Source organism: Lagopus leucura, unplaced genomic scaffold (genome assembly GCF_019238085.1).
Source record: "Lagopus leucura isolate 7727_CA_CO unplaced genomic scaffold, USGS_WTPT01 Super-Scaffold_100157, whole genome shotgun sequence".
NCBI classification, from domain to species: domain Eukaryota; kingdom Metazoa; phylum Chordata; class Aves; order Galliformes; family Phasianidae; genus Lagopus; species Lagopus leucura.
In genome coordinates, this window is record NW_024962334.1 from 34,150,138 (window position 1) to 34,168,420 (window position 18,283).

General features: G+C 41.1%; 1 protein-coding gene across 19 annotated transcripts in view; it reads left to right on the plus strand.

The window, feature by feature from the left end:
- Positions 1–18,283, plus strand: part of KIAA1217 (KIAA1217 ortholog) — a 349,470-nt gene that overhangs the window by 286,007 nt on the left and 45,180 nt on the right. For 13 of the 19 annotated variants that reach the window (XR_006181754.1, XM_042888183.1, XM_042888190.1 and 10 more), the window contains 3 exons: positions 7,539–8,371; positions 16,065–16,169; positions 16,597–16,649. Coding sequence is in view for 18 of the 19 variants with exons in the window: in XM_042888183.1 (XP_042744117.1) it covers positions 7,539–8,371; positions 16,065–16,169; positions 16,597–16,649 (991 nt within the window). In the remaining variant the exon portion in view is untranslated. Of the gene's footprint in view, positions 1–802; positions 1,038–5,415; positions 5,565–7,538; positions 8,372–16,064; positions 16,170–16,596; positions 16,650–18,283 lie in introns of those variants that run through there. The other 6 variants (XM_042888185.1, XM_042888187.1, XM_042888200.1 and 3 more) reach the window with 3 other exon arrangements.

Below are 18,283 nucleotides of genomic sequence, written 5' to 3' on the forward strand. Positions count from 1 at the left end.
GCCAAAAAGTACAGAAGAGAACTGCGGCGCTGTGAAGTGCTTCAGTCATGAGATTACCCTATGATGTTTAAGTCCCTCCTCTTTCACACTGTTAACACTGCATTTGTAAGAATACATTTTCTGTATTCTTTGAGAGGATGGAAGGTGTGGATGCAATCTTTCTGCTCTCGATAGTTGGGTTTTTTTTGACAGTTCGCTTCTCTATTGTGTCTTTATAACAAAAAAAAAGAAGGAAGGGTAATCCTAATGGTTAGCATAGTGTGCTGTAGCTATCTCTGAGACTGATTTATGGTGGCCCCAAAGTTCAGGTTAGCCAGGAGGCTCAGGTCCTGGTTAATGAGTAGACAGCCAGGTCCCATGGCTGGGTGCTGTGCCCGGCACAAGAAGCTCTTGCTTCCTCCTGCCAGCCGCTGCTACCAAGTTCGCAACTGAATGGTGGCTGTATTTTTTTCTAGAATTGTTTATGCTGGCTTTGCTAAGTAATTAGAGATCTTCTTAGTGGGGAATTAGTATGTGTGTGTTTTTTATTGTTACCTTTAAAGTGCCCTCTCTTACCTAACCGAAGGTGACTCGCTGCTTTATTTATGGCTTTCCCCTTTGTGAGTCTCCCTTGTGTTTCATTCTGTAACATTAGTCTCCTATACATCTCATAGGCACACATTAAAAAATGGTTGAGCAATTGAATCACATAGTGTTGCACAGTTTGTGACTGGGTGACATGCCAAGGAGGTTATTTAGTGACTAATTTCAAAGGGGAGGAGAAATTGCAGCGTTGTCATGTGGAAAAGTACTTCAGTCTATTGAAGCAGCGTTACTGGATGACCGGGTAAAGCAAGATGGCCTGCCCCTGTTGTGAGCAGAGGGAGCAAGGAACATTTTCTGTAACCTTTTCCCAGAAGGCATGGATATATAAAATGTTGTACTGTAGACTGAGGATTTAGATTCAAGGCTGAAAACAAAAAGTGCTTTATTAGAAGAAGTGGAACCAAATGTTCATCTTACTGCTGTAGCCGTACAGGTGGTTTCCTTAAGTAACAGTAAGTGGCTTTAATTATTTCAGAGCAAAAATCCTATGGAATATGATGCTGTTTCTCTGTAGGTAAAGTGGGCTAAGAGTAATAAGACTGCTACTGTTTTTAATTGTTGAAACAAATGCCCAGAATAGCATCAGGACAGCTGAGAAATCATGCCTGAAGGATCAGACTGTAGGATTTGATCTGAAACTCTGTTCTGCTTGTTCGCAAGATCCATCTGCAGCAGGCATGTTGGCTTAGAGGCAAGGTGAAGCAGTCAAACATTATTTTTGATATTACCATTAAATTTGTTTTGTTAGAGCTTTACAGATCTGTTTTACATTCAGTAAAAAGTAAAACAGGTATTCTTTGTTTTCCCCATGGGAGCTTTAGGGTATGGTATGAATTAAGTCTATATGTAGTCAGGGATATAGAAGGACATACTGAGACACGTAAAGTACCTTGAGGTAAAACATTTGGATAGCTGTAGGGTCTGGGTTCATAGACAAGTGTGCATTGAAGATTTAAGTATAAAGTAAGGGACAATAATGTTAAGAATGTGTTTGATGCTCTATCATATGGAAAGGGAAATAAGGCTGCGACTGAGCTGTGCTTAATTCAAGACAGTGTATGTGTAGCTGAAATATTATGCCCTACATTTACTCTTCTTGAGGTTAAAATAGTGCTTATGCCATTTCCCTTGTACATCTTCACAAAAGATAGAAAAGCGTGGGGATGAGATGCTGTGATGACATCAAGTAGTATGGTGAAGACAATTGTTTAGGATTCACTCAGGAGAAGAGTAACTGATGAAAGAAGTCTATGAACATAAAAACTGGGGAAATGCCTTATCCTCAGAGACATCTTACTCTGTCTGATTGCATCATTGTTGAATGAAAATCACATAGAATTAATAATATAGATACCATATCCACATATGTCCCGTAAACTGTTCTTTTTTTTTTTTTCAGGTGTGATATTTAGAACCAGAAAATTACGGTTTCATAGATGTTCTGAGTTCAACTCTTTTTGCAGCATAATACAGAGATTTTACAGCTGGACATATATCAAAACTGTGCAAAAGAAGCTAGAGAACTGAATCCAAGATGGGTGCTAAGAATGGGAAGTTTAGTACAAAAATTACTGGTATTTCTTAGGGAGTTCTGAAAACTCTTTATCTAGAAAAATATCCAGAGGGAGATAATGGAAGTGTATGGGGCATGTTAAGAACAGAGTTAGGTGGGTCTCAGAGTTCCCCATTCATGGCAAGTTTGAACATTTGAAATCGGTTTTATTTTGGAATTACCGGCATGTGATTCCCATAATGAAAAAATATTGTGGAACTGATTCCTCCTAGAGCTCTGTAGTGTGGGCCAGACTTAGCTGAAGCCAGGACTCCAAGGTTAGCCTGGGTTAGCTGTTTCATTGTCTGAAATATCTCTTCGGGACATCAGAGGACCCATCTTCAGCCAAAATTGCTAACTAAATTAGTCTGAAAGCACTGCTGAGGAGTGATAAGACATTGAAACTCCTGCTCGTCTTATTCCATGATCTTGAAGGTCATTGTAGAACTGCCCAGTACTTCACTCTGCCAAAGAGACCATGGAAGAGCTGCAGTCCCTACCCCTTAGCAGGCTCTGACCAAGTTGTCCCAGGACTGTGAATCTGGAAAGCCAGAACTCTAAAGCACTCCATGAATGTTTCATAAGGAACCATGGTGGTATTTGACTTAAAGCTGGCAGGGAGGACTTTCAACTCACTTTTGTTTAACTGACATTTTAGCAAATCTTTCAGCTCTTCTAAGTTAGCATTGTCTGATGAAGTTATTTTTCATTGGAAGGTTCCTGACCAGAAAAAGCTAAGATGATGGTAACTGCTTTCAGTATGTAAGTACGCCATTGGGCAGCAGGAGGAACCCGCAGATGTAGCCAGCCTGGCTTTTTTTTTTTTCTGAAATGGCCCAACAGAATGAGGAAATCTGTAGGAATTAAAAGAGACACAAAGAAAAGACAAAGACAAACAAGTGTGACAAACTTTCAGTGATGTCTGATAGCATGAGGATTTGGCTTTCAAGAGACAGTCATGGTACATGTACTTAAAAATGTCATTTTCAAACTGTTTACTGTTTCTGTAATTTTCAAATGCACTATGCCATATTGTAAACAATATTATTTTAGAAATATCAAAACTCTGACATTTTTTTTTGCAAAAGCTCATTTGTGCTTTCAGCTGTGCAAACGCAACCTTGGTGAAAGACCAGCTATGACAGATATGATATAATATAGAGCAACTAATGATTAAACTGAGGATTTTGGACAGCTAGTACAGTAAGGCTGTCAATTTATTTTTGCTAGAGAAGAACTAATGAATTATGTTCTTGTTTGGTTTGGGGTTCCTTATGTAAACCTTCCCTGATTAACAAAGTGAAGGTCTGCCTCATTTTTAAGAAGATTTTCTTATAGTGGGCAAGGTCTCTTTATCTTGAATGTATTTGTTATGTAATGAATTGATCAGTTTTGTTATCACTATTCAGTTTTTATGTAGCATTTTCATCAAAGATTGCCCAATTTCATGATAAAGTTATTTGCAAGTGTCCTCAGTTTACTATTGGGTGAGCCAGTTTTAGGAGCAGATGTGCAGTTTCCTCAGGGAAAAAAAGGGTGCTGACAGGAAAGAAAAAGTAATAGCTTTGTGTGCCTGAGAGGTGATTAATGGTGTCTGCTGGGAACTCCAGGGTGTCTTCAGGACAATGCAGGGATGAGCACCATTACGGAAACATGCTAAATCTAGGCATTTTGGCAGGCTGAAATCCCTGGAGTGAAACCAGTTGTGGTGCTCTCTCGATAGGCAAGGCTTAGTAGAGCAATGGGAAGGGCTGCCAGGTCAGAAACCCTCACCTACTTTTCTCTTTGCCTGTGCTTTGCTATGAGATTTTAGCAGATAACAGTGTGAGTCAAGGTGCACCTCTGGCATCCAGTTACCTGGGGAGATGAAGGGTTGGTGTGGTGCTAATGAATCAGCAGTAGTGCAGTGCTACCTGCCACTGCCCTGGAGTGCTTGTGGGCACAGCTCCCTATGCCCTGTCCCATGTGTGATGCAGGTATAAAGAAGAAGCCCAAGAGAGAGAAGAAATAATGACTGCTTCATTGTGAGAAGCCCACCTTATGATACCATGACTCTGTCCTTCTTTCAGGGGAGCTGAGCTACTCAGAGAGCCCGGAGCTGCAGCAAGATTTGTGTTCTGCTATATGCAGAGACACTGGGTCTGCTTGGTCTTTATGTGAGCTATCAGAAGCAAGGGAAACTCTTTGTAAAGTCATCTTTAGATGGGCAAATAGAAAGCTGGTTTGCTACCTTTCTGCATATAATAGTATTTAAAATACAGCAAGTTACTGAGTATGCAAGCTAATTTTGAAATAAAAAGCCTAGCTGGTTTTATCTGATGTTCACTCTTCTGTATATGTCCAATGCCTCTGTTCTGATAAAAAAGAAGAAATCCAAGTTTATATCTTACAAACTGCAGTATTGTTAGATTGACCAGAAACTTCCTCAGGAGATGCTTAAATGTGGTGTGATCTTTTTTACTATTGAACGTGAAAGATTCTCACTGGTGCCTTTTGCCTCCAGTGTTCATACAGAAATGGTTGTACTAGCCATCGCCACACTTTAACCTCAAGGACTGACAAACAAGTTTCTATTTCAAGGATGTACAGGCTACAGAGAGCTAGAACAAGGATTTCTTAAGCTATGTGCTCAAGAAAACCACACCCTCAGGCAAATATATTACGTAGCTGCAGTTGAAAAGCACGTGATCCTATGCCTACGTTAAAAAATCTTTTTCTTCTCAAAGCAATTGTCTGTGGCATCACCTACTATTACAGGCTCATATAAGCCTGATATTATCTTTCTCTGTCTTGAGTAATGCAGCATAAGACTAAGAACATGGCTCAAAGCAGCCTACATATTAGAGTATGGGTGGGACAAGAAGAAAAAGAACAGTGCAGAAAGTGGAGTATATATGGGGGAGAGTAGTGTGCTTTGAATATCCCACAGAAGATATATAGCTGAGAAGCATAAGAGACCATCATTGGAATTTCTGAAGCTGCCATTAATGAAGAATCCAGAGATTTTGGGGAAGGGAGAAAAGTAGAAAGAGAAAATATCGACAGGTGGCAGGAGGTCCTGTAATGTGACCAGTGAGACTGCCTGGCCCTCAGCCTTGCCAGCTCACATGCCCCAGTCCTCCGGCCCTGGGCACCCCAGACTCCATGGCTCCAACTGCTCTCCCCTTCTGCACACTCCACCCAGGACTGAGTCACATCCTAAAATAGAAAGGGAACCTTTCAGGAAGGGGCTGTCTGTTCGAGCTTTGTGCCCTCCTAGCCCAGTGGAGTCTTGTTTCAGGCTGTGCACTACATGCGCTATATTAATGCAAAGAGCATTAATAGAGTAAATAGCTTTGTAGCCATCAGTACTCAGACACAGGAAGTTGAGGAATAGCTGAGCTACATATTTGAACTGATCGTTTCCATCCTGAAGTATGGGAATATGGTAAGATGGAAAATAGGTATTTTTCTTTGACAGATTTCTTTAACTTATGAGGAACGAATGAGCATATACAGGAATATGAAGTCCAGAAGTTAGTGGATATAAAATCTATTGCTTTCAAAGCTTCCCATGGAAATTTTCTCTTCAGTACAAGGAAACATCAGAATTTTCCTTTCACTGCAACCCAGTGTATCCTAGTGCCTGTGGTTTGCGTGCCAGATACTGTTGGAACTGTTGCAGTTTTAGCTGATATAACTAAGTAGAACATGATACAGCCTGTATGGTGGGGATCAAGGAGGTCTTTCTTCCTCCATTCTCTCAAAATATCTCTTTTGCAAAAAATCTCTTGCTGTCTATAGGTGTGAGCCCAAAGCAGCTCAGAGCTCTGTTCTGTTGGCACAACACAGCTCGGTGTGCTGCAGTTTTTCTTCAAGTAGATAAAGAACTCTGTTGAATTTCCACCAGTAATTTTATTAATACTGTTTTGTTCTGTTATATTTTAAATTCTAGACTTCAGTAATTGCCTGTGAAAATTAAAAAAAGCTATCCCATGTTCCCCTTTGGCTGGATAATGCTTCTGACCCATCCCAACTCGTTCCTTTGTTCTGTTGCGTATATTTATTATTGCTGCTGCCACAATCAGGTTATCTCTTCTTTTTGATACCTGATACTGCAGACTTTTGATCTCTGGCCCTGGGGAACGTCATTTGTAATTCCCAAGAGTGGAGCCTGCTGTGATGAGAGCAGCTATTGTTTATATACCGCCATACTGCAATTCCCTTACCAGCGGAAAAACCTGTGGTGGGGCAGGAATAGAAAGAATATAATTTCTTGTCTCATCAGCCATGGATCACTCTTCCTGCAATGAATCCAGTCACACTGTCAAAGCAAGGCGTGAGAGGGGAGAAAAATGGTGAAGATTTCAGATCAATGACTTCCACTGTACAGAAACGTGTGCTGTGTAACTTTAAGAATCCCTTGGAAACAATGCAGAGAGAAGCTGAAATTGCCAACACAAATTTTGGAAGCTTTAATTTTTTTTCTGATATACTTGGTGGAACTCAGCTGACATTTTATCTCCTTGTTTATCCACCTGACCTGTATGGCACCAGAGCAAGCACATGATGCTTGCTAGAGGGAGAATTTCTCTGCTGCATGCCACTGATGATGCTCAGTCACCTAAAGAGGTCATTGTTGGGCAGTGTGATGCTGCAGTCTCAGAAGCACATGTATTCTCTGCAGGTTTTTGCAGTGGCCTTAGTTAAGGAAGCACTCATGTATTGGTAAGGAAGTTTTCTCTTTCTTTTCATCATTTACTCAGTCCTTACTGTGAGCAGTTAATGATGCTGATTATAAAACTATAATTTTTAGTAGCTTTCTGAGCATGTTCTCTATGTATTTTCCTAAGCTGTTTTATCTTTGGTTGTGGTTCAGGAACTATTAGAACATGTTTTATAGGGACTGACTGTATTCATGCAACTTGAGTGTCAGTGAACATTTGCGCATGTCCCTTATGCTTTGTGTACCTTTTGCATAATAAAGGCCACATCAAGGCATTAGGAAAAGCCAAATCCTGCACTGAAGTAAATGGAAAATGAGTTTTATTGTATTGTATTGTGTCTAAAGAGTTCAGGTATGTTTGTGATGCCTGCATTTTCTTCCTGGTGTGGAATCAACAAACTCTTTAGACTGTGTGTCTGATCACTGAACTTTTTCAAGTCCGTATCAGCTATGTGTAAATGGATAATATGGTATTTCCAGGAACAAATGTATTTATAAAACTCTCACATCCCTTTAACATGCAGGTCTTTTTATTGCTGTCTATAGATCCCAAGATGTTTTATTTTTTGCAGATGACAAATTATTTAATCTTGAAGGTAGTTTTCATTTCTGCGAATGTTGATGTCGTCACAATCCTCATCACGTTCTGCTCCTTTGGTAATTTTACATCCTGTATGTTTTTTCTTTCATTTCCAGATGCAGAGGGAAATTGCCTATATGGGCCGAGATGGCCCAAGCGCTTCCCGCTCTGGATCTGCTGCACACCCTGCCCATGCGATGCCCAGCTCTCCACCCTCCACTCCAGTGCCCCACTCCATGCCGCCTTCTCCATCCAGGATCCCCTATGGAGGGGGACGTCCCATGGGTGTTCCAGGCAATGCCACCATCCCCAGAGACCGGCTCTCCAGTGTGTCGGCATCACGCTCCATATCGCCAAGCCCAAGCGCCATTTTGGAGAGGCGGGATGTGAAACCAGATGAGGACATGAGTAACAAAAACTTGGCCTTGATCCGAAATGAAGGTCTATATGGGGACCCATACTTGTTTCATGAGGGGAGGATGAGCGTGGCTGCACCCCACAGCGGACACTCCCTTGATGTCTCTGATCACATTGTCGCCTACCATCGCAGTGCCATGAGGTCATCAAGCACTTACTGTAACCCCTCTATGCAGCCTGAAATGCTGGAGCAGTCCTTGTACAGGCAAAAGCCACGAAAATACCCGGAGAGCCACTTGCCCACGCTCAGCTCTAAAACGCCTCCTGCCTCACCCCACCGGGTGCCTGATGTGCGCATGATCGATATCCATCCCCACCATACTGCACATGTCCCTGCTCATGCTATCCAGCCTGACAGGGCCTCTCCCAGCCGCCAGTCCTTCAAAAAGGAGCCAGGACCACCTGTGTTTGTGGATGCCAAAGTGCGAAGCGCCCTTGGCCACGCGGGCATGGCAGAGGCTGTGCCGTCTCCCATTGACAAACAGGCTTTTGGCTATGGGTCACCTGCAATGCCCAAGGACAAGGAAACAAGGTAAGGCAGAGCCAGACCTTAATTTATGCAAATAATCAATGTTCCTAACATACGCATGTTGTGTTGGCATGCCCAGGGGATGCTGTGCTGTCTGTGCTGGGCTGCGGTGTTTATTAGCTGTCTGTCAAGGTAGTTAGTAATTTAGAGGAAATGCGACACCACCCATTATTAATCCGAAAGTATTGTCAGCTCATGATGAATCCCTAGTTATTTTCATTTGTGCAAATTTCAGTCATTGGAAAAAATATAATAAAATAAAATGATTAACTAGGATTTTTCTTTCCAGGCAACCAGATCATGTTACAAGAACAAATGATGTTCTGTTCCTGCTAATAAGGGAATATATTTCACCCCCGTTAAGAATGACACTCTGATATTACAATTTTGGTTCTTTATGGAGTGGAGTTTTTCTCATCTAGTGTTAGGAAATTGGAAGAATTTATCATTACTGTCTTATCTCCTGTAAAACATGAATTTGCATAAAAATAGGACAGTTGTTTGTAATAATGTTCCTCAAGGGGAAGCTGCTGAGAAGAGCAAGTCTGTCCCAGGGAAGAAATTGAAACAAGAGTGCTGTTCCCAGTGATTCTTTCTACCATCAGAAATAGTTGGTGACCTGACTGTTATTAACTTTTCTGCACTGAGAATGATGGTGATAATCTCTCCTCTCTGTTAAGCACCAGCTTTACACAAAGGCATCTCCTGCTGTAGACCCTGCCCTAGGAAAGAAAAATCATTAAGCTGCCTGTCTGTTATTGTGTGTTTGTATGAGTTGCTCTAATCTCCAGCATATTGCTTGTGCTGTTAACTTTTATAGAGCTTTTTAGGGAAGTGAAGATGAATAGCTGGAAAATGCTCAGTTCACAAAGGCCAAAGGTAACTACTGACTGCCTTAACCACTGGGGAGATACAGAGCTTCATATGGCCCCAAACTTCTCTTCCATCTGAGCAACTTTATTAACAATTAGATGCCTCTAACTATGCTAGGTGGAAAGAAGAATGTATTGTGAAGTCCCTTGTTGGGGAGAAAATGGAAAATGGAAGAAAATCAACTTCCCTAAAAAATTACATGCTGATACCAGCTTAGTATTTATATTGACACAAGGAACTGAGTCTGGAGTCGCTGAAACCTAGCTTGTATTTATTATTTCCAAGAAAAAAGATCTACGTTTCGGAAATATTTCAAGCGTCCACTATGACAACTAGGAAATAATTTGCACATTTTCCATTTCGAATCCAAGAGATCAGATAAAAAATTCTACAGGATTCTTGTCAGGGGGCTGGAAATGAGGGAGCACACCAACAACTTCCCAGTCTATGCCACTTTTTTTCTTCTGAGCATCTCATCTGTTCACTCTAGTACATAGGCTTGTGTTTGTGAATATACAGCTCTACAGTTGCTTAAAGACAGCATTGTACCAGGAGTTTTAGTTTTGGTTCCAAGATATATTTACAGTGATGAAAATAGCATTTGCATAATTATATTCCCAAATAAATACATGATCTTAAAATTCAGTATGGTGTATTAGCCACATAGCATTGAAAAAAATCATTCTGAAAATGTCTCTTATGTTGTAGATTTTTTAAACCTTGAGAACAGTGACATTATAAACAATAATTCCAAACACTAAAAGCAGTTAATGCAAATTGCTATGTTTTCTAACCCCTGCAGTATCAAGGATGGTGTTGTGCTCAGCCAGTGTGCATGCAGAGTCGAGTGTGGGCTAGCAGCAAAAAGGCAGGTTTGCTTATCTGTTAGTCTTGACAATACTGAGGAGGGAAGTCTTTTGTGTTTGCACGCTGCATTAAGAATCTCCCCATCCTCACTCATTCAGCTTTGCAGATAGCTAGGAGTGGGTTGAGGCCCCTGCGAACATCAAACCCATCATCTCAGCACCATTACTCCTTCAGTCACTAGTGAACTGTGCTGAAAAGAAAGAAAATATCTAGTGACTTCTCTTTTGAGAAATTACCTTGAAGTAGTGCTGTCACGACCTCAGGGACAACACAGAGCTAAGGCAGAGCATAAGTACAAGGCAGAGAAAAGATCAAAATAAATATTGAGAATGCCAGTTTAGCTAAATCTCTCCTTCTGCATTAATTCTCCTTCCCTTCTTCTAGTCAGTGGCTGAAGCAGGTATCTATGTACTTCATCAGAATATCCTGGGTACTAAGAGCAGATCAGACCTCTCACTGAGCAGATCTTGGTTTTGTTGAAGAAATTACATCTGTTATCTCTGACATGTTAACTGCAGCAAATTTGGATCTACCAAAGATGAAAAAGATGAAAACTACATAGCATCTCCTATCTCTTTTTTTTCTAGAGTTTCCCATTTTAATTTTACGTTGTGCTTGCCAGTCTTGTTGAGCCTGTTATTTAAGTCAGAGTTGAGGGGGATTTTATTTCTTCATGTAATTCTTTCTTTTATCTGTTTTACCTCGGGTATTTTCAAGGTAGCTAATTCTGCCACGAAAAGAACTAAATAAATTCTCAGAGTAATTCATTTATCAGAAGACTTCTATATAAAGGACTTTTAAAACAGTGGAGAAAGGAGTTCATGGAGATTTCAAAAATTAAAATATTATTAGTATTCATACACACAAAAGATCAAGCAAGTTGCAGCACTTCATCTTTCCAGAGTCAGCGTTCCTTAAATATGAGGTTTACAGGAAGAATGAGTAAGTCTTTGTAAGTGAACATAAGCTGTTGGAACAGTGATTTGCCACCATTTTTTGAATGGCTCATTTATATGGTTTATGGTGGACAATTCTAGAATCTACCACAGGCAAAACAGATGTTTAAATGTTGGCAAATGGGGAGAGAAGCTTACTCAAAAGTGCATTGAGTTAAATGCCATTTAACTTACATTCCTTGCATTTAAAACACAGGTTATGTTGCAAAACATTGGGCAGTTTCATGGCTGGTGTTCAATATGACACATCACTAAAATACAGTCCCAAAAAGAACAAGATAACTCTATCCGGTTGTTGTTGTTTTTTCCCTCAAAAGGAGTACTGTGCTCTGGTTTTTCTCTGCCCCAACACAACTTCTGTTCTCTTCCTCTGCAGTTAGAGACTAAGGTGTAACAGACACATTTAGGTTATTGTATACTGTTCCCATAATAACAACACTTTATTGTTTGTTACATTAAAGTATGAGTAGCCACTATCACGCATCAGGAAAAAATATTCATACTCTGTAAAGCCATGGGCAATGAGAGACAGGAAAGGTGGACTTCTGAGATACGCTCTCTCAGACAGGGCTGTACCCACTCCCAAAGTCAGGCAGTGATTGAATTGCTCTCTAGGACTGCAAATAACCACAGAAATGTGTGCTTGCTGCACCAGTACAGATCTGTGGCCTAGTGTTTGCAGTCTGGAAGCTCGCATATGTCTTTGTAGTTGGAAACAATAGAACTTTTCCAGAGGTCCATGATTACCAGTCAAAAAAGACAGGTGAGCAACACAGATGGAGGAAAGGTAAACTGCACTTTGACTTCCTTCTGTTGGGGGAAACTGTCTGGAGGGAAAAAGATACAGGCTCTTGGAATTATCAAATAGTATCAGAGCTGGCAGCACTTCATAGCTTACCTTTTCACTTTAACTTAAAGCTGCAAGAAAGTTTGAATTTAACCTTGTTCTTGTGAAATATTCACCTGTGGATTATTTTGCCCTTGGAAAGAGAGCAGAATAGGGAAGAGCTCCATTGTTCTCTGCCTCACATCTTTCCTGGAGTTCACTGTTTCAAGCAGAGTTTGAGGTCTGACTGCCATTTCCACTTGTTACTAGAGAAGCCATTGGCAAAGACAACCTACTCCTGTTCCTTCTTCCTTTCAGTGAAAAGAGAAATGTTCATCTCATAGAGTGATGTAGAAAGAAATGTATTTTTCTTTGTCTCTGACCTTCTTTTTATTACTGCATATACTTCACTTGCTGCAAAGTATGAATACATAGTCACTGGACATCATTCTCCAGGATAGTCTGCTAATTAGTTAGTGGTGTCAGACTTGGTATTTGAGTATGTCTGTTATGTTTGATCACTGCACTGCCTAGAGTAGAACAGAAACAGTTGCACAGCCCAATTCTAGTTTGTGTCTATACAAAGTATCTTCCCAGTGTTGTGAATAATAAAAATGCCCTCAGGAAAGGGAAGAAACATGTAAGTCATGCTTAAATAGCAGCACAATGAGAAGTGGATACCAATTTAACAATACGCTGTACCCTGCTTGAGATTACTTCCAGTTAGCTGCTGTAGGTGGAATGACATGAAACCTCAGTGAGGCTGTAGTGAAGAAGCCAAGTGATGAAACCTGATGTCTCAGTTCAAAGAGCCCTTGTACAGGCAAGGGTTTGCATTGCTTCTGCTGAATTTGGAGAATGAGATGCTGAGGCAGGGCTTGATTGCCTGGGCATAGCTAAGCCCGTGAAACAGGCTGCTGGGAGGAGGAGGGCTGGTGAGGCACTTGTGCCTGCTTTGCTGGCAGAAGTCTGTGTGTGAAAAGTCAAAGCCAAGTCTGACTAAGAGGCCAGCTAGGGCTGAGCATCACTTCTGACCTTGCCCCCTCCTTTTCTGCTGCACCATGCCCAGCTCTCCCAGCATTCACTGGAAAACAATGTGAAACAATGCCCTTTAGTGCTCAGGCTGATAAAACAGCACATTCTTTCCTAAGTGCTGTAGAAGTGACCCACCCTTCTCTTCCTGGGTGGTGGAGAGATTCAGATTTGTCTGGGAAATTAATTTGGGAACTGAGCTGTACTTCTTCTTTCTCGTACTCCCAGAACTGGCAAAGAAGCACCAGCGAAGAGTGTTTTTCTGCCTGCCCCTCTCACCTGATGCTCCGCATCCTGTCCTGTCCTGTCCATGGGGACCTAGGCCTACCCCATCCACAGGGAGCCCAGCCTGCATCAGCCACTGGGACCCCAGCCTCCCCCATGCACAGATGGCCCTGTCCTACTCCATCTATGAGGACCCTGGCCCACTCCATTCATGGGGACTCTGGCCTGCACAGTGCAGGAAGGGATGGCAGTGGTTGGCTGCACTCCCCACATTCCTTCTCCTGGACCACAGCAGGAAGAAAAGAATATAATCTTGAGAGCCAAAAAATGTCAGTCACCACAGTGCCAGCATCCCATAGCACAGGCGGAGGTGAAGGCTCGTTCTCTCCTTTGAAGCCTCTGGCTCTGCTGGGTCACTGTAGTGATGGCTCCAGCCCCTGCCAGGGAAGCTGAGGTGGCTGTGGAGCCATCACTGCTCCTCCGTGTCCACACAGCAGTTGGCAGAACCAGTCCACTGGCCCTGCAGCCACCTCAGCCCAGCACGGCCATGCCACCTGGCCAGTGCAACCCCTCCTTGCCCCTGCCTCCCACTGCCTTCAATCGGACCACCAGGTCTCCAAAAAACACTTCATTTTATTTAATGCCTGAAAGGCTCCTTCTTTAAGACACTTGTTTTGGAAATGTTTGGTGCTAATGGCTATAATGAGCCTGGGTACTGTGATGAAATGATTATGGGAAAAATCCTGCTGTGTATTTAAGGGAGCAGCTCCAGAGCACGTGTAGGTTCTTCACATTCTTAATGCTTTTACCATATGAAAAGTAATGTACTCTGTGCAATTGATTGCAGTGTTTCATTCGTTTTTCATCAACTCCTATCTCTGGAACATCCCTCTCCCTCTTAACAACATATTTTCCTAGATTTCATGGCAAAGGACAAGATCAGCTTTGTGTTGCCATAATCTTATTTGAAGCAGAAAATTGTTTCCAGATTATCCAGTGTGGGGTGGAAAAAACATATTTATAAATTGGTAAAGCAGATAGACTTCCAATTGCGTTTAGTTCCAGGAAGGGTTTGTGATAATTATCTGAGAAAAAAAAAATGTTTTTGTTATTAAGTGTCAAAAATGCTGCATTAAAATTTGTTAGAATATATTTATCCCAGGTTTTTTGTACTTGTTTCTGTTCCAAAGGTTACTGTACCTGAACCAGTTTCTTATTTTAAAACTTTTAACAGTGGAAATTCTGCAACGTATTTTTTGGTTTGAAGGGAATTAGGTCGATTCACTAGTCTTCTCACCACCGCTCAAAATACCTTTCAGCATGAAGACAGAAAAGTAAGGAGCGCACATTGTATTCAATCGCAGTAAGAACATTTCTGCTAGCTGGGGATGGACTGAGCATGCTCTTGGTCCCTCCTGTGTCTGTTAGCATCTCATTAGTTGCTTTGCTGTCCTGTTTTCTGAACATTGGGCGTTTTGGAGTGTCTTCCAGCTATGATATGTGTGTTGTCCCAGAAAACCTCTATTTCATTCATGGAGTGTGAATGAAATAATTAGCGTGGATACCCTGGCTGGCTTATGAGTTGAACTGGTTTCTCACTCTGTGCCATTTCAGCTTGCCTTTGTATCAATACCTACATTTGAGTTTACATGGCCCTAATCAGTTGGCATTACTGCTTTGGCCACAAGCTGCAAACGATGTGAGGGGGGTGGCACTGCTGCTCCTGTGTGCCCAGGAGAGCACAGTAGTGATGAATGATCCCTGTGGCATGCTGTATCTGAGGCTAAGCGTGCCATCTCTACCATGTGGTCTGCCTCTGTCCTGTCTTCTTCCATGAGCCATCGCTGCTTGACTTGCTTTCTGAGAAGTGTTGTTCTCAGCCGTCTTCCAAAATCACTGTCAGTGATTCCTTTTGTGTGCTTCTGTAGTCACATAAGCGCTAGCACGAAGGGATACATTTTCAAAAGGTCCTGTCTGATATCCCATGCTCATGTGTTTCTGCGTTGTGATGTGCCATTGATGTACTGGCATGAGAAAGTAGGTACCTGTGTGAACAGAAGGCTGTTATGGAGCCTACAAGGAAGTCACCAGGTACCTGACCAGTGTATGCATCCATGTAAATGGTATGCAAAGATGAAGACATGAGTGTTAGCCTTCTTATCCAGAAAATGTTGTTGTTGCTTAGTGGAATTTGGTAAGTTACAGAAAACACTGGCCATACTTCTTACAGTTCTTCTTCCTCTCTTTTCTTTTGGTTTTTAGGAATTTCTCTGGAAGTGGGTGTGAAAACAAACCTGCTTTGCTATCACTGTGCTGCACAGCCTGTGTTCAGTGTGCTGTGCCTGATCTGTCACACTTCTATCCTTTGCAGAGCAGTCAGTTGTGATGTCAGGTGCAAAGGATTTGGGCTGGGAAGTTGTCAGCTCAAGCGGATTAAATGCTTCACAGATAAAATACTGCTTTGGCAAAATTAAAAATAGTAACAAGTAGTCTAAAGGTTTAATCCAGAAATCTTACACACAAACAAAATTATTGGCCCAATAGAGGTTAAAAAAAAAAAAAAAAAAGTAATAATAATTAAAAAATGTAATGCTGAAAAAAATATTTTTCACTAATTTCAACAGGCATTATTGATTATTTTAGGTGCCTTTTTTGTGCAATTGCTAGAAGTTTATTATCTGGGTTGCTTTTTTTTTTTTTTTAAACTATGCAGATGTCTCTTTTATTGTCTGTTAAATGCAAAAGCTGTCCAACCCAAGATGTGGTAAGCTGCTACCAAGGTATATGCAAACTGATAGCCATGAGCCTTTGCACAACTCTGTAGTGTCTTTCAGTTCCTATGGTAATCATTCACCTAGAAAAACAAGTCTGAAAGCAAATATATCTGGCTTTAACAAACGGTTCTCTTGTCTTTCAGAGAGAGGATACAAGCCATGGAGAAACAGATTGCCAGTTTAACTGGTCTTGTTCAGTCTGCGCTTTTAAAAGGGCCAAATACAAGTAATAGCAAAGATGCTTCTAGGTAAAAAAAGAATTCATTAAATCTGTTTCTCTCTAATGATTTCAGTAATCAATCAACAAAAGTAGTATTTGAATGTAACAGTAAGAAAACGCTGAATCTTTTAAAGTATCTTTGCCATCCCCATGAGAATGCTAGGCAGAGAGGAAGAATATGCCAAAGAATAAATAGATATTACTGCATTACTCTTCTTTGTGTTAAAAAAGAATTAATGTAGGTACATCTCTGTGCTTTCTACTGTTTATATACCATTCCTTGCTTAACTTGTCTTAAAACTCATTGAAAAGAAAAAAAACAACCATTCACAAGCTACTGGTGATTTAGATTAAAAATGTGTATGCAAAACAAGGCCATTTAATTTACTGATGAAAAGCCTCACCAGTTTTATTATTAGTAAGTTAAATTTATAATTTTTCTTTTTATTGCTCAGTGAGAAGATGATGTTGAAAATTGTGTCCAACAAAAGCAGCGCTGATGCTACAGGTAAGATAATTCCTTTTTACTTTACAAATTATTCTAGTATATGATTGGCCCTAGCTTTACTAGCATCCCAGCTTGTAGAAATGTCAACTTTACTTACATTCTGTTAGCTGCTCTGACAGATGCAAAGTTTAAGTTTAGGCTATGGAAGTCAATCACATCTTTGTTCAGAGATGAATTTCTGACAGTTTGAGCTGGAATGAAAGTCACACCTGCAGTGAATGGTTTAAAAAAGATACAGGCTTTTTGTATATGGCGATTTTTCTAGTGATTAATCTCATCTATAATATACATCTGTCACTGACCCCAGATGTATCTAAATCAGTGTAGAAGGCTAAGCTTTTATTTCCTATTTTTGACACCTGAACTTTTCTCTAAGGTTATTTTACCAGTAGGATTCTATGTGTGTGATGTCACTGAGGAATTCAGCAGTGAGCTAGATAGTACTTTCCCTAATGGAGCCATATTGATCTGTTACTAATTATTAGCATGCTCCTAAATTGTTCTGAGCAAGTCGATTACGGCGAAGCCTGCAAGATCTGGTCTTAATTTAGCTTCCCACTCGAGAGCTGCTAAGTGTTTAAACGGTGGAGTTAATGCTGTTGTGAAAGAAGATCTCCATGTGACTGGAGCTCTTTGTGTTTGGGCTGCTGCTCTTGATGTCTGCAGGGTGTGTGTCTGTGTGTGTGTGTTTATATGACTCCTCTTCATCCTTTGTCATGCACTGAATGCAAATAAAGGCAGTTCCCTACTTCCTGATAAGGCTGTTCCCACAGGGTGGTCTGTGCTGCAGCAGGTAGTAAACCACACACATTTACTAGCAAATCTGTTACGCACTTAACTAGCCTTTCTGCTGGAGCTGTTAATTCAAGTTCAGGATTCCTGTTTATCTGGAATTGCAGTATGTCTTTCTAACCAACAGAAGTCAAACCAGACTTGGAAACTATCAAGCAAATGTAGGAGAGTGCAAGGTAATGTCCTGGAGCTGGAGCTTTGCTCCCAAGCCATTCTCTGGCCTGGTTCCAACTCTTCCCTTCTGGCTGGCTCCTGACTGGGGAGAGCAATACTTGAGGCTGTGAAGAAATAAGCTGTAATTTATCAGTTTGAGGCAACTTATTGAAAATTCCTTCATTTTTTAAAACAGCTGCAAAATGCTCTTAGGCTTTTCTCTACTTCCTTGTCATTAATCACTGCAAATTTATAGTATTTCCTACTTGCATAGGCCACATATCATGCAAATAACCTATACAACAATCAGAATATGCAGATACACTGCACTGGGGTGGATGTCCCAATCTAAGTGAGCACTGCTTTTATTAGGAATTTAGCCCAGGTGGCCTCCAAAGGTTCACTTTCGACCTTCTCCTTTTCATGTGTTCATATGTGAATGAATTGCTCAGAAAGAAGTGGGAAATTAAATAATATTCATTGGAAGGACTACACCACGGAAAGCAAGGGTGGAGATTCTTTGGCCTGCAGATCATACCCAGTCCAACAGAATAGCATGGTTCATCTGACCAGCAGCCAGTTTATGCTGTCATTCCCAAAGAGCCTTCACTCCTTTGTTGTGTAACTGGAAGCGTGTGCTTGAAATGGCAAAATTACATATAATAAATAGATGTCCTAGCATGGGAAGC